This window comes from Xyrauchen texanus, chromosome 23 (assembly GCF_025860055.1).
Source record: "Xyrauchen texanus isolate HMW12.3.18 chromosome 23, RBS_HiC_50CHRs, whole genome shotgun sequence".
Lineage (NCBI taxonomy): Eukaryota > Metazoa > Chordata > Actinopteri > Cypriniformes > Catostomidae > Xyrauchen > Xyrauchen texanus.
The window spans coordinates 40,731,039-40,745,119 of NC_068298.1; the positions used below are offsets into that span (position 1 = coordinate 40,731,039).

Sequence of the window (14,081 nt, forward strand, 5' to 3'; positions counted from 1 at the left end):
ATTATTATTTTTTTCTTTAAAATAAGAGCCTACATTTGTAGTTTGGTTATTTCATCAGCAGGTGGTAATAAAGTTCATGTCCAAACTCTGAAAATATTGTGGAACAAAACAATTGTGTACAGTTGTAGCTGTTTTATGAAACAAAACTTCATGAGATTTGTCTAAAACCTTCAAAAGATCATGGTTTAATTAAACATTTTTATTATTATTATTATTATGTTTCAATTTACAATTATGTTTATGATATAATTTATATATTTTTTATTCTTGATTTGTGTGATTTTTACATCACTGCAAACGGGGCTGGTGGAAGAAGTTGGAAGGGGTAAAATGTTTGGGTTTTACGTGAGGTGGTTGTATAGAATTTTTTTGACCACTTCATTATTTCAAATATATTTTTATTTAATTTTAAATGTAATTAAAATGTTGACATATTTTTGGTACAATTTATTTTGGTGTTTTGTGTACATCCAAAACCTGATGATTATCACATTTTCAATGCATATAAAACAGCATGTCACCATCATAGAAAGAGGTCTGACATTCAACAAAGATACAGTTGCACAAAAAAAAAAGCCTATTTACACTACCAACTTCTTATGAATGAGCTGTCTTTGTTTATATCGCTGGTTCTTGACATAGATGGCGCATGATGAGTTGTGTGTTGATGCCTTGGTGGATGACATGAAGCCTCCACACACGCTAGGTCTCAGTAGTTACGCACTCAACAAGCTATGTGATAAGATGCGCGGGTTGACGGTCTCAGACATGGAGGCAACTGAGATTCATCCACCGCCACCTTGAGTTACTACACTACCACAAGGACTTAGAGTGCATTGGCAATTGGGCATTCCAAATTGGGAAGAAAAAAAAACAATGAATGAGAAATTAAGCTTTCAAATTTTTAAAAAGGACACAAAATATGACTTATGTTCTATATTCCAAGTCTTCTGGAGAAATTTGACAGCTTTAAGTGAGAAACAGACCAACGGATTTTAGTTGATTGGTTGGTTGGTTGATTGGTTGATTGATTGATTGATTGATTGGTTGATTGGTTGGTTGCTTGATTGGTTTGTTGATTGGTTGGTTGATTGGTTGGTTGATTGGTTGATTGATTGGTTGGTTGGTTGGTTGGTTAAGCCAGTTGAACATTTCAAGACTGAGGGTCATCACACTGTGCACACGTACAGACTCGCTGTCTCTTGTTTGGTGCACACACTAGTACACAACTGACTGCAAACTGGGTTCATCGATAACAAGATCACATCGGCAGGGTCAGAGATTCAGATATACAGGTGAAACTCGAAAAATTAGAATATCGTGCAAAAGTTCATTAATTTCAGTAATTCAACTTAAAAGGTGAAACTAATATATTATATAGACTCATTACAAGCAAAGTAAGATATTTCAAGCCTTTATTTGATATAATTTTGATGATTATGGCTTACAGCTTATGAAAACCCCAAATTCAGAATCTCAGAAAATTTGAATATTACATGGAATCAATAAAAAAAAAAAGGATTTTAAATACAGAAATATCGGCCCTCTGAAAAGTATAATCATGCATATGTACTCAGTACTTGGTTTGGGCCCCTTTTGCATTAATTACTGCCTCAATGCGGCGTGGCGTGGATGCTATCATTAATGAACTTTTGCACGATATTCTAATTTTCGAGTTTCACCTGTAGATGTAATTATTTGCAATCTGTTGTAACACATTTACTTTAACTTTCATTATTCTATCTTTTGACATTTTTAACTCAAAAGATTTGAACTCAAACAAGCTTCAAAATGTAGTTGGTTTTGCAACATGGTAAGCAAAATGAGATTTTAGGTAGAGTGAAATCCTCAGTCACCATTCATTTTCATTGTATGGAAAAATAGATGCAATGAAAGTGAACGGTGACTGAAGGCCCGAGTATACTTCGTTTTTCTGCATTCCGAATCAGATCGCGCTTGATCAGAAGCGTTGCTTTTTAAACTATAATCTTTTGACCGCAAGCGAATATGAAAGCTTTTGACGCATAGTAGTATATAGTCATAGTATGACTACTTTGAGATCCTCTTTTTGTACAGTCAATGACAGGCGCATGTACCAACAATACCCTTAAAAAATCGAGAGTTCATCGCAAACTTGCCACAAATTGACCATTGTTGCCAAAGGTTTGCTGCAGGTTCACCACTACTGATGAAGAGCTGCAAACTTCTGCCAATTTGCAGTGAATCACAAGCTCATTTGCATGTGAAATTAATGATTGCCAAAGTTGTGGCAATTTTGTGTAAAATTTGCCAGAACTGTAGAATTTTTGTAAGGGTGTGTAGAGGCAACTGTGCAGACTGTTCTGATGACAAAAATTGCATCATGCATATTGTGCGCAAAACGATCACCAACATGGACAACTTAAGAATACATCGGTCCTAAGGCTGTCAGTCTGCAACATTCTGCATAGCATCTCTTTTTTTCTGAACCCTTACAATACTTTTGTGTGAGAAACATATTTTCCACTCTACTGGACTAAATCAATGTAAATGAAAACAGTCACAAATCAGACATTTCCACCTCTACCATGAACTATTGTAAGTGTGCCAAGCTAGGGAGGATGTCAAACAAACCAACCAACCAACGCACAAACCCACTCTCCCTGGATAGACAGAACAATGTTTAATAGGAGAGATATCTTTGCTGCATGTTAGCTTCTTGCATATGCTATTTCGATCCCTGAGGTTGAGAGCATGAGTGTGGTCTATATTTGACACCCAAGTGTTTGGTTCACCCGTTTACTGTGGAGTCAGCTGTGTCAGATGAACAGACTGAAATCTGAGATGCCTTTGAACTTACTTCCTCACTTTACTCTGCACCTTATACCTTCCCAGACAACCTGCAGTCAGGCTGGACTGCAGTCAGTTTACCTAAAGCCTGGACTGAGTGCTCGTCCCACCTCCTTCATTTCTCTCTCTGTGTAGAAGAAAACCTGTAAAGAGGGGGTGAGAAAGACATTCTGCACTCTTTTTGAAGGGGCAACAAGGTGTGCAGATTCTTCATGACTTCCTTTAGTCTTGGTGTTGTCAGCTCAGTGGATTATTTACTGGCCCATCAGCACTAACAAGATACAAGGGTAAGGTTCCGGTTTGTGAAACAGGTGCATTGTTTTTCTTTGCCTGAGTGTTGGCAACTTGGGAGAATGTATACATGTTGTGTTCTGGAAATAGGGTGTTCTTCTGATTTAACTTAAGATATTGAGTCGCTCCATGCAAATGGACTTTGCATTTCTATAAACATGTGCTTTTATTCTTGCCCATGTTTAATGGACAGGCATTAGAAGTTGTGCTAAAAATACAACTGGCTGCAATGCCGTTATTGAGACATATTGTTGGGTGCTGCAGTCTATGGGTGCCAGCACTCCACTCTCAACTCAAACATTTAAAGGCTGAGTTCAGATAATCTTGTGAGGGCAAAGACTATTTGGAAAAGTTTTGATTTATACTTTATAGAGGTCATGACATGCATTTTTTAATTATTTTAATATGTTCTTTGAGGTTCACTTATAATATTACTAAAGTTTTTGCACAATAAACAGTCTTATATATTTGTAAAAACAGTTATCATTTTCCACCCTTATTCTGACCTTCTGTCAGAAACGCTCGGTTTTGGTGCTGCTTCTCTAAGTCTTGACAGTAAATGCCCACTGTTCTGATTGGCTCTCTGCTCTTGAATGACCTGCCATCTCACTGCTCTATGCTACTGGGTGGGGCTACAGAAGTGATAAAGTAAAGTAGGCTTTGTTGTAGAGGCAGTCAGATGTAAATGTCTACCACAGTGTGACTTCATAATGTGGAACGAGTGGTTTTGGCAGTGTGGTTTCAGCAAATACTCTTTTTGCAATGAGGAGAAAGTTTTGAGTTCTGAATCTTCCAGTATTTTTATAGTACAATGAAATCTTATATGTTAAAAGATCAATGAAATGTGGATTCCTCATGTCATAACCCCTTTAAGAATTGACTCCCCAAAAAGATTTAGCGTAAAACTAGTTATTATATACATTATATCCAACTTTATGCATATTCAACTTCCCATAATAAGATCACATATCATTTAGCATTCATGTGTAAAACACAAGGAGGAAAAACAAAGAAAAAAAAGATAGATCATGGAACTAAATAGATAAATGTGTGTTAATTCTTTTGAATAAGTCTTTAAAATGTATTGAGCCCCCTGCGATATGTTTTGTGTTCCCTCACAATAAATTAACCATGATTTACTACTGTAATATTGAATTTTATGTAAGTAATATGACTGTGGTAACCTTTTTTTTTTGCACAAACTATGGTTTGGATACAATAAACAATGATTTACTATAGTAACATTGTAATAAATATGTCTGTAGTAACCTTGGTTAATCTTGTGGTTACTATAGTTTTTCAGCAAAATCCCATGGTTAAAATACAGCTACAAAATTAACCATTGTTCATTTTAACACAGTAACCATAGTTGAACTATTACTAGAGTAAAACCATGGTACATTTTTTGGTTACTATATTTTTACTAAAATTCCATATTTCAAATATGCTTAATGTAGTAAAAGCTAATTTATTGTGAGGAAACTCAAAATAATTACAAGGGAAAGCAAAACGAAGAAAATAAATTCCCTCCCTGTCCTCTAATGGGGTCTGAGCCGTTTGAACCTATTTTCTTTTCTTTTTTTTATAAAGAGTTCCTCACTATGCCTAAATGCTACTTTGATAGTCAACTTAATGACAGTCCACTCACTGTTCAGTTTATATATATATATATATATATATGAATCTATAGAGTGAAGGCACTATAACCACATTCACAAAAGTTGGAATAATCCTTCAGTTGATCGGCTGTCAGTACCACCTAATGCTGACTCATACATATATTGGGAACACTTTACAATAAGGTTGCATTGGTTAACATTAGTAAATGCATTAGTTATCATAAACTAATAATTACATAATTAATGTTAGTTAATTGCTAGCTCATGTTAGTTTGTAATGCATTAACAAATGCAATTACTGCTGTATATTTTGTTCATTGATAGTTCACATTTTGTTGTTAACCAATGCTAACAAATACAACCTTATTATAAAGTATTATCGCATGATTACTTATGATTACAACTGCTGTGAATGCAAACCTCTTTTCTTTGATATGCCACTTTGTCGAAGCATTCTAAGCAGGGTGAAAGATTTATCCTGCACCATGTGTTTCTAAATCCAACAGAGAAGACACAACCAAATTAGCTCAGAGCTCTGCTCAGGTTTTGTTGCCTCTCTCAGTGAAAGCACAGAACAGGGACCCACAGACGGGGTTACACTCATGAAACTGGATAAAGTCATTTAAATCAACAGCCTGTTTACAAATGTTACATTTAGTAGGACAGAATACAATGACAATACAGAGAAGAAAAAGACCGTTATAAGTTTCAGTGTTTTGTTTGTTTGTTTATGATTGTCAATGTCATCTTTCTTATCCTTGTTGTTTACATTTTATCATTCAGTGGAGTTCAAAAGTCTTCACTGTCTGCAGGTGTTTCAACCATAAACTGAAATAACATGTTGTGGTGATGTGGGTGTGGCCGAGTGATGCCAGAGAGGAAGATCGTTAAAGATTGACACCAATGGGAAAATATCTCTAACAGCTGGTCTATGTTACAGTGAGAGCTGGAGAGGGATAAAAGGGGAGTCCAGACCGCCAGAGGAGAGAGAGAGAGAGAGAGAGAGAGAGAGAGAGCAACACACGAAGCTGTGTGTGTGGATGCGTTTGTGTTAAACTGAAAAGTATAAAAAATAAAATGCTTATATATAATAATAAATTGGCCAATGCCTGCCGTCTTTCTTTGGGAAAAGAAAATAGCGGTGTGACACCATGCCAGGAAATGAGGAGACGGGGAGAAGTGACACGCTTCAGTTAGGCTTTAATTTCCTTTGCCACCGTGCACAGCATATGCAGTCTTTCTGTGCTTTTACTCAGTTCAATAACACTCTCAAAATAATCATAAACTTCTTTGCAACACTCAATAGAATAAACACTCAATATCATCAGATGCCAACGCTGTACACTCGACCGTTCTCTCTCTTCTCTCTCTTCTCTTGCATGCTCAGATGTTTTAAGGAGTCTCTCCACTATCACTGTAATGAGAAACAGCTGTTTGAAATCATGTCAACCAGCTTGACGAGCCACACCACTCCCTCTCTCCTGCAGACAGACACAACGACCATGCCCCCATTACCACAAGCGGCTGTAAAACCCTGTTAAGCAGTTCAATGGAAAGGAGGAGGCGAGAACCAGCTTGACAATATAAATAATTGTTTAATGAAGAAATAAACGAAAAACACACAAACATAAACACACAGAGCAGCTGCCTGTCATTCTCTCTCTCTCGAACCGTCATCCAGGCCACCTTTATCCCTCGTGCGCACCCATCAGGCTGATTGGGGACAGGGCTTGTGTTGTTCCAGCCCGGCCTGCCCTCCTCCACTCTACAAACCCTTTGTGGGCTTGACAATTTGGATCAACCTCTTTCGTGTTATTTGTGAGAAGATTGTGTATTTCGGCTTATAACACCAGCGCATCTTCGGAGGGGTCTGTGGAAGACAGAACACCTTTAAAATGGGGTGGCCGACATGCAAATTAGATCATTTAACCATGTTCAATCATTTTTAGCACCTAGTCAGAAATTCTTGTAAGGGCTCACCATGCATCTGCATAATGGGACAGAGGGCAATTTGGTTTGTTGACTGTATGATATAATGCACCACTCACCATTGGGAAGAGGTTGTGTGGGCTTTGAAGTGGAAAAGATCTCTTTATTGAAAAAGTGTGAAAGTCTCGTGCATGTACTATGAGTGCTGTACTCTTTTTTTGCATTCTTTATTGCATGTGATTGAATGTGAGACACAGAAACAACATTTTGAACACTTTTGTGAACAACAACATTCCTTTCCCGACAAACAGCAGTGGGCAAGAGGGGAACAGCATTGTGTGTCTTCTTCGTGATGGGCCCGGGAGGAACGGCGAGCTCTGCATTCCACTTCATAGGGCTGTGCCCGTCAGCATTTTTCTGTTTCAGAAATTGCTCATTAGTTTCAGTAATGCAAAATAAAAAGATAGATCATTATCCAAACACAAATGCATTAGGTACACATACAAAACTAAGAATGAAAATTCTGTCCGTCTGTCGCTCACTTCGAAGTTGTGTCGAAGAAGTGACACTAGGGGTCTCTCTTGAGAGCCTTGCACATCTCTGAACTTGAGAAGAGACCAATAAGAAATTGGCAGACAAAATTTGCATGTCCTGCCCCCGGACATACGGGTATAAAGGGAGGGAAATATGTGTCTGTCCATTCAGATTTGTCCTTCAGAGCCTAGAGGTTGTGTGATCAGCAAGCTGTATTCACCGACTGTTTCACTCATCTCTACAAGAGCGTATGCTGTTGGATCTACGGCGCATATCAGCGGCTTTCTCCTTCTCTTCACAGCAGTGCAGCTTTGCCCCTGGGCGCTTTGACAGTGCTTCTAAAAGAGAATATTTCCATAAAGAGTTTATTTCTCTAAAGAGCAATACACAGCGGCGTTGGCCTTTTCAGGACACGTATTTATAAAGATGCCCTTCCGCTCCTGTGTAGTTCCTGGATGCGGTCGTGTTCTCTCCGCTCCTGATGGTCACAAACGCTGCCTCGTGTGTCTGGGCAGCGATCACACCGAGGCAGCATTTGTGAATGGTTTGTGTTCTCACTGCGAGAACCTTACCATGGCAACGTTGCGGTCGCGGCTTTCCTTCCTAAAGAGGAATGCCACTCCAGCCGCCCGCACCGTTGTTCCTTCTTCACACGGGATTGAGGATGACCCGGCTGGCGATGTAGGCGATTTGGGGATGGCAGTGGGCTCGGTTTCGCCGGGTAGATGCCCATGACACCGCCACCTGGCGGGATTGCCCAGTGCTCCCCTTCAAGGCCTGTAGGATGATGTCATCACTGACCTCCAATGCCTACAGTGCCGCTGGACAGGCCGCCTCCACCCTGCATGCCATGGCCCTCCTGCAAGTTCATCAGGCTAAGGCACTCAAAGAACTGCACTTCGGTATTCCTGACCTGACGTGTTGCCTGGAACTGCGCTCAGCAACCAACCTAGCCCTCAGGGCCACAAAGGTTACAGTCGGGCAAGCGATGGCCATCCTCGTGGTCCAGGAACGACACCTTTGGCTGAACCTGGTTGAGATGTGGGATGTGAACAAGGCACGCTTCCTCAACACCCCTGTCTCACAGTTCGGTCTCTTCGGCGACACCATGGAGGACTTTACCCAGCAGTTCTCAGCGGTGAAGAAACAGACAGCGGCCATTTCTCACATCATGCTCCGCTGCGACACCAGCGCGGGCAGTGCTCTTTCTGCTCACTGAAGGTGTCCTCCTACGGCTTCCATAAAACATACAGCTCCGCCCCAACCTGGGCCCAGCTCTCAGCCTCAGCATCGAGCACCCTGCAGGAAGCGCACGCCCCCCGTCTCCCGAACGTCCCCGAGGACCCGGAAGGCTTCCAAGCGTTCCTGAGATGGACGACCCAAGGAACGAGACGTTTTCTCCGGAGCTGGTAAGCAGACCACTCCGTCCCCCGGTGGATGGCCGGGAGGAGAATCTTCAGTTCAGTTTGTTTTCTTTGCCACATTCTCCTCTTTCTCGAAGTCACCTGGCCCACAAATGCCATTCTCACGGCAACCCGGTGCCACACCTCAACAGTCCCGGCACTCCGGATGCGGACCCCCCGCCTCCGGACCCACGACTGCTGCCCCTTGTCAGCCGGTTCTGACGAATCCAGAAGACGCCTACACGGAACTCCTCCTCAGTCACTAACCCGCCCCCTCCCGGCCCTTCTCTCAGCCCCAGAGCCTCAGGACGTGCTTCTGCCTCCCAAAACCATACTACCATAATACATACATACCAAGAAAGGCGGCGGCTTATGACCGACCTTGGACTTGCAAGTTTTCAACCGGGCCCTGCACAAACTCCTGTTCAAAATGCTCATGCAAAGACACATTCTAACTTGCATCCGGCATCAAGATTGGTTCGCATTGGTAGACCTGAAGGACGCGTACTTCCACATCTCTATCTTGCCTCGACACCGACTCTTTCTACGGTTCACGTTCGATGGCCAGACGTATCAGTACAAGGTCCTCCCCTTCGGTATGTCCCTGTCCACTTGCGCCCTCATGATGGACGCAAAAGGAAGTGGGCATCTGCATACTCAACTACCTCGATGACTGGCTCATCCTGGCCCACTCTCGAGAGTTACTGTGCGCCCACAGAGACCAGGTGCTCAGGCACCTCAGCTGCATAGGACTTCAGGTCAACTGGCAAAAGAGCAAGCTCGCCTCGGTTCAGAGCATCTCTTTTCTCAGCATGGAGTTAGACTCGTCACCAACAAGCATGCGCAGTCAGTGCTGAAATGCCTCACCTTGTTCAAGCCAGGCACGGCAGTTCCTCTAAAAATTTTTTGCGGTTGATGCATATGAGACCACTTCAGCACTGGCTCCAGACTCAAGTCCCGAGATGGGCATGGCACCACGGCACGCACAGTGTGGTCATCACCCCCGCCTGCCACCAGACTTTCAACCCCTGGACAGACCTTTGTTTTCTGCATTTACATTTACATTTACATTTATTCATTTGGCAGACGCTTTTATCCAAAGCGACTTACAAAAGAGGAAGAACATCAGCGAATCATCTTAGGGAGACAGTGGTACAAAAAGTGCCATATTACAAAGTTTCACTATCATCAGAATAGTATACAAAACAGATTTAAGTGCAACAAGAAATGTAAAAAATTTGTTTATTTTTTTTTATTTTTTTAGTGACCGGTTAAGTGCTTTTGGAAAATATGTGTTTTTAGCCGTTTTTTGAAGATACAGAGTGAGTTAGCTTCCCGGATTGAGTTGGGAAGGTCATTCCACCACCGTGGTATGATGAAACTGAAAGTCCGGGAAAGTGTTTTGGTGCCTCTTTGTTTTGGTACGACAAGGCGACGTTCCTTAGCTGACCGCAGGCTTCTGGTGGGAACGTAGCTCTGCATAAATGTTTTTAGGTATGCTGGAGCAGACCCAGTGACTGTTTTATATGCCAGCATCAGGGCCTTGAATTTAATACGTGCATGAACCGGCAGCCAGTGGAGAGAGACAAAGAGTGGTGTAACATGTGCTCTCTTAGGTTCATTAAAGACCAGACGTGCTGCTGCATTCTGGATCATTTGCAGGGGTCTAATAGCACATGCAGGAAGGCCTGCAATGAGAGTGTTACAGTAGTCCAGTCTAGTTATGACAAGGGACTGAACGAGCAGTTGTGTGGCATGTACAGAGAGGAAGGGTCTTATCTTCCTGATATTGTAGAGTGTAAATCTACATGATCTTGCAGTTTTTGAAATGTGGTCTGTGAAATTTAGCTCATCATCAATGGTTACCCCTAGATTTCTGACCGTTTTGGAAGGCGAAACTGTAGTTGGACCCAGCTGCACGGTGATGTTGTGTTCAACAGCCGGGTTGGCTGGAAAGACAAGGAGTTCGGTCTTGGCAGGGTTGAGTTGAAGGTGGTGTTCCTTCATCCAGGCTGAGATGTCTGCCAGACAGGCAGCGATTCGAGCGGTCACTGTGGTGTCGTTGGGCTGGAAAGACAAGTAGAGTTGCGTGTCATCAGCGTAGCAGTGGTAAGAGAAACCATGTGACTGAATGATGGATCCCAGTGATGTTGTGTATATGGAGAAGAGAAGTGGCCCAAGCACTGATCCCCAGTAAGTAACTGGTGTGGCTTGGATACTTCCCCTCTCCATGCTACCTCAAAGGACCTTTCTGAGAGATAAGAGTTGAACCAGTCAAGCACAGTTCCAGTGATACCCAGTTTAGAGAGGGTGGAGAGTAGGACAGAATTCCCCCTACAGCAGGTGTCCCAATGTGTTCTGGTCACCACAGATGCCTCCAAACAGGGTTGGGGTGCCGTGTGCGACTCAGATCGCTGCGCACCACTCACATCCCAGGCAACCTCAACACGGCAGCAGACGTGCTGTCGCGACAAGGTATGCTCAGCAGAGAGTGAAGGCTCCATCCCCAGGTGGTCCAGCTAGTTTAGGAACGGTTCGGCAGAGCACAGATAGACCTGTTCGCTTCCCAAGAGTCCTCCCACTGCCTGCTCTGGCACTCCCTAACGGAGGCTCCCATCGGGACAGACGCGGTGGCACACAGCTGGCGAATTCACCTGAGGAAGGACCTTCTTTCTCTGGGACGGTGCACCCTCTGGCATCCGCACCCAGACCTCTGGAACCTCCACGTCTGGATGAGATGCGGAAGATCTAAGTGGCCTACCACCTGTTGTCGTAGACACGATAAACCAAGCCATGTGACATATTTTGCCACTCTTTACCTCCCCTCAGCCTGGGCAGGTGGTGGTCTGGAAAAGAACGCCTTCCCCGATGCATGTGATAGAGTTAAGATGGCCCCAGCCGCTTTGACTCTATGCGACAAACATAGAGAGAAAAGGCGCGGCTGGCGCAGCCTACTCCCTGTGCTTGACATGTCACCTTGTTCCCACCTTCGGGGTCCCAGGAACCTAAAAGGTTTATGATGATTTTATGGGGCGTTGGGGAAGGGTACATGCAGTCTGACACAGCCTTTCACTTTAGAACGCAGCTGCCTGCCCGCACCTTCATCAGCAGCGCATGTACACGGTTCAGTGCAAGCCGTGATTGAATATGGACCCCTAGTGTCGATTCTTCTACACAATGTCGAAGTGCGCAACAGACGGGGAATGTCTAGGTTACTATTGTATATTGTACATTGTTCCCTGATGGAGGGAATGAGACGTTGTGTCCTCCCGGACACGATGCTGAACCAAGCCACTGTTATGGGTGAACCTCATTCTCGGCTCCTCAGGGAAAAAAACCTGAATGGACAGACGCATTTCCCTCCCTTTATACCCATATGTCTGGGGGCGGGACATGCTAATTCTGTCTGCCAATTTCTCATTGGCCTTTTATCAAGTTCATAGATGCTCGAGGCTCTTAAGAGAGACCCCTAGTGTCGCATCTTCGACACAACATCTCGTTCCCTCCATCAGGGAACTGAGGTTACAATAGTAACCTAGACGTTTTAGCTACGTAAATTTAAATAACAGTAAAAATAATGTTGGGGTTACTAAACTCCATAATATTGTTGACTTCAATAAAAGTTATTTGTTGAATTTCTTTATTATAATGAGTACAATACAAACTCAATATATTGTGTCGCAAATGTAGCATAAAATTTACATTATTTCCGTAATGTAATTTCCCTAAAATACATTTATTCACTACAAATGAACATTTTTCAGCAAATATTGCTCATTGAAATAATAAAAAAAAATTTATTTTTTTTTTGCTCCAGGTTAAAATTATATTTTCACATGTGAAAATTGTGACATTTACTTTTCTTTAAAGGAAAATACCTGTTTTTACTTTTCTTTAAAGGAAAATACCTGAAAATACCAGTAACACATATAATCAGTTCCGTAAAGGGTCAAATGTAAATTTGGTGTGAATAAATGTATTTTAGAGAAATTTGACACAAAAATTGTGGAATGAATGTAAAGTTTTACTGTAGTTTCTCTGTAGAAAATACTTTCTTTTTTTTACAGTGTGGGCCACATTGAACATCTGTCATTCAAAATATTATGATGCACTCTTTGTAGGTCACTAATCAAATACAAAAATCTGACATTGAGCATGTGTTATGATGCGTGGAAGCAGGAGAAGGCAGACGGGGGTGTGGATCCAAATGCGGCTTTTATTGTAACAAAACAGAGTAAACAAAACACAGGAACAAAAGAAAGTCCTCGATGGGAAAAAGGCAAACTAAATACTAGAGGATTTGGAGGGCGGAGAACGACAGGGTAACCTCGGAGGGACAGATAACAGGGTAACCTTGAGCGGGCTGACAGACAGGCAGGGAACGCGAAGAGAGCGTCAAACCATACATGAGCGGAGACATGGAACATCAACGAACGACAACGGGAAGGGGAGAAAAAGGGGTTTAAATAAACAGACAAGGTAATGACAAAATAACCGACAGGTGTGGACAATAACACAGTGATCAGGGCTGGGAGTGTGATCCGAGAATTGTGGGAAGTGCAGTTAAACACACAGACAGTGAGACTCAGGGCGGACAGCAGGGAAAACGTGACATGGAACGGGATCGGTGACGGGTGAAACGGAAAACACGGAGCAGACAACAAGGAAACGTGACATGAATGTTACTAGTGAGACAGAGAACATAGGGCAGACAACAGGGGATCGTAACAGCATGTTAACTTCTTTTTACAGAAAGTGAATGACTCTTTGGAACATTCTCAAATCATGCTGGAATACGTGATCATTTGTGAAATTTGTGTCTATTTTTTAATTGTACTTTTCACTCAAATTGTTATGCTGATAATATCGCAATAATAATCTGTAATTATTTATTTTATTTCTTTTATAATAAAAAAGGAAAATGGAAGCATTTTTACTCCACCATACAGTATGTCAATTTTATTTTTTGCTCTGTGCTGGAAATGTAAAAGGTCTATCACATGCCTCAGATGTTTTTAGATAATAATTGTGCTTTAAATGGAATTGTGTGCCGTGGTAAAGTTCAAATTCTTTCTTCTACCCCAGTTTAATATGCAAAGACAACTATAAGTAAGCCATTCTTAAGTTGATTGCCCTAAAACTTGTTAACACTGTTAGTTTAATCATCCTGACCTGCCTGACACAACAACATTATCACATGACTACCTGTTTGACCAATGACAGATGGGAAGTGTTTGGGAAACTTGTGATGACATGAACAGAAATGACACACTTCTGATAAAGACTGTGCATTTGTTGTTAATAGTGCATTAAGTCAAATTCGTCCTTTAGATATTCAAACACAAAAACCATATGAGCTCACCATTTCTCTTTTTATGTTAAAGTGTCTCCTGCTGGGCTCGTCAACACTCTCTGGAGATACTGGAAACATGGCACAGTAAGAGACAGAAACACTCTAGCTTTAAGGGGATAGTTC

The 14,081-nt window shown here is 42.1% G+C and overlaps 1 protein-coding gene across 2 annotated transcripts in view; it reads left to right on the forward strand.

The window, feature by feature from the left end:
* Window positions 1-2,787: 2,787 nt before the first annotated feature.
* Window positions 2,788-14,081, forward strand: part of LOC127663338 (myotilin-like) — a 60,615-nt gene continuing 49,321 nt past the window's right edge. Inside the window, exons 1-2 of one of the 2 annotated variants that reach the window (XM_052154874.1) lie at window positions 2,788-3,116; window positions 13,990-14,042. In XM_052154874.1, coding sequence (XP_052010834.1) covers window positions 14,035-14,042 — 8 coding nt within the window. In that variant the 5' untranslated portion in view covers window positions 2,788-3,116; window positions 13,990-14,034. The remainder of the gene's footprint in view (window positions 3,117-13,989; window positions 14,043-14,081) is intronic. The other variant, XM_052154875.1, reaches the window with a different exon arrangement.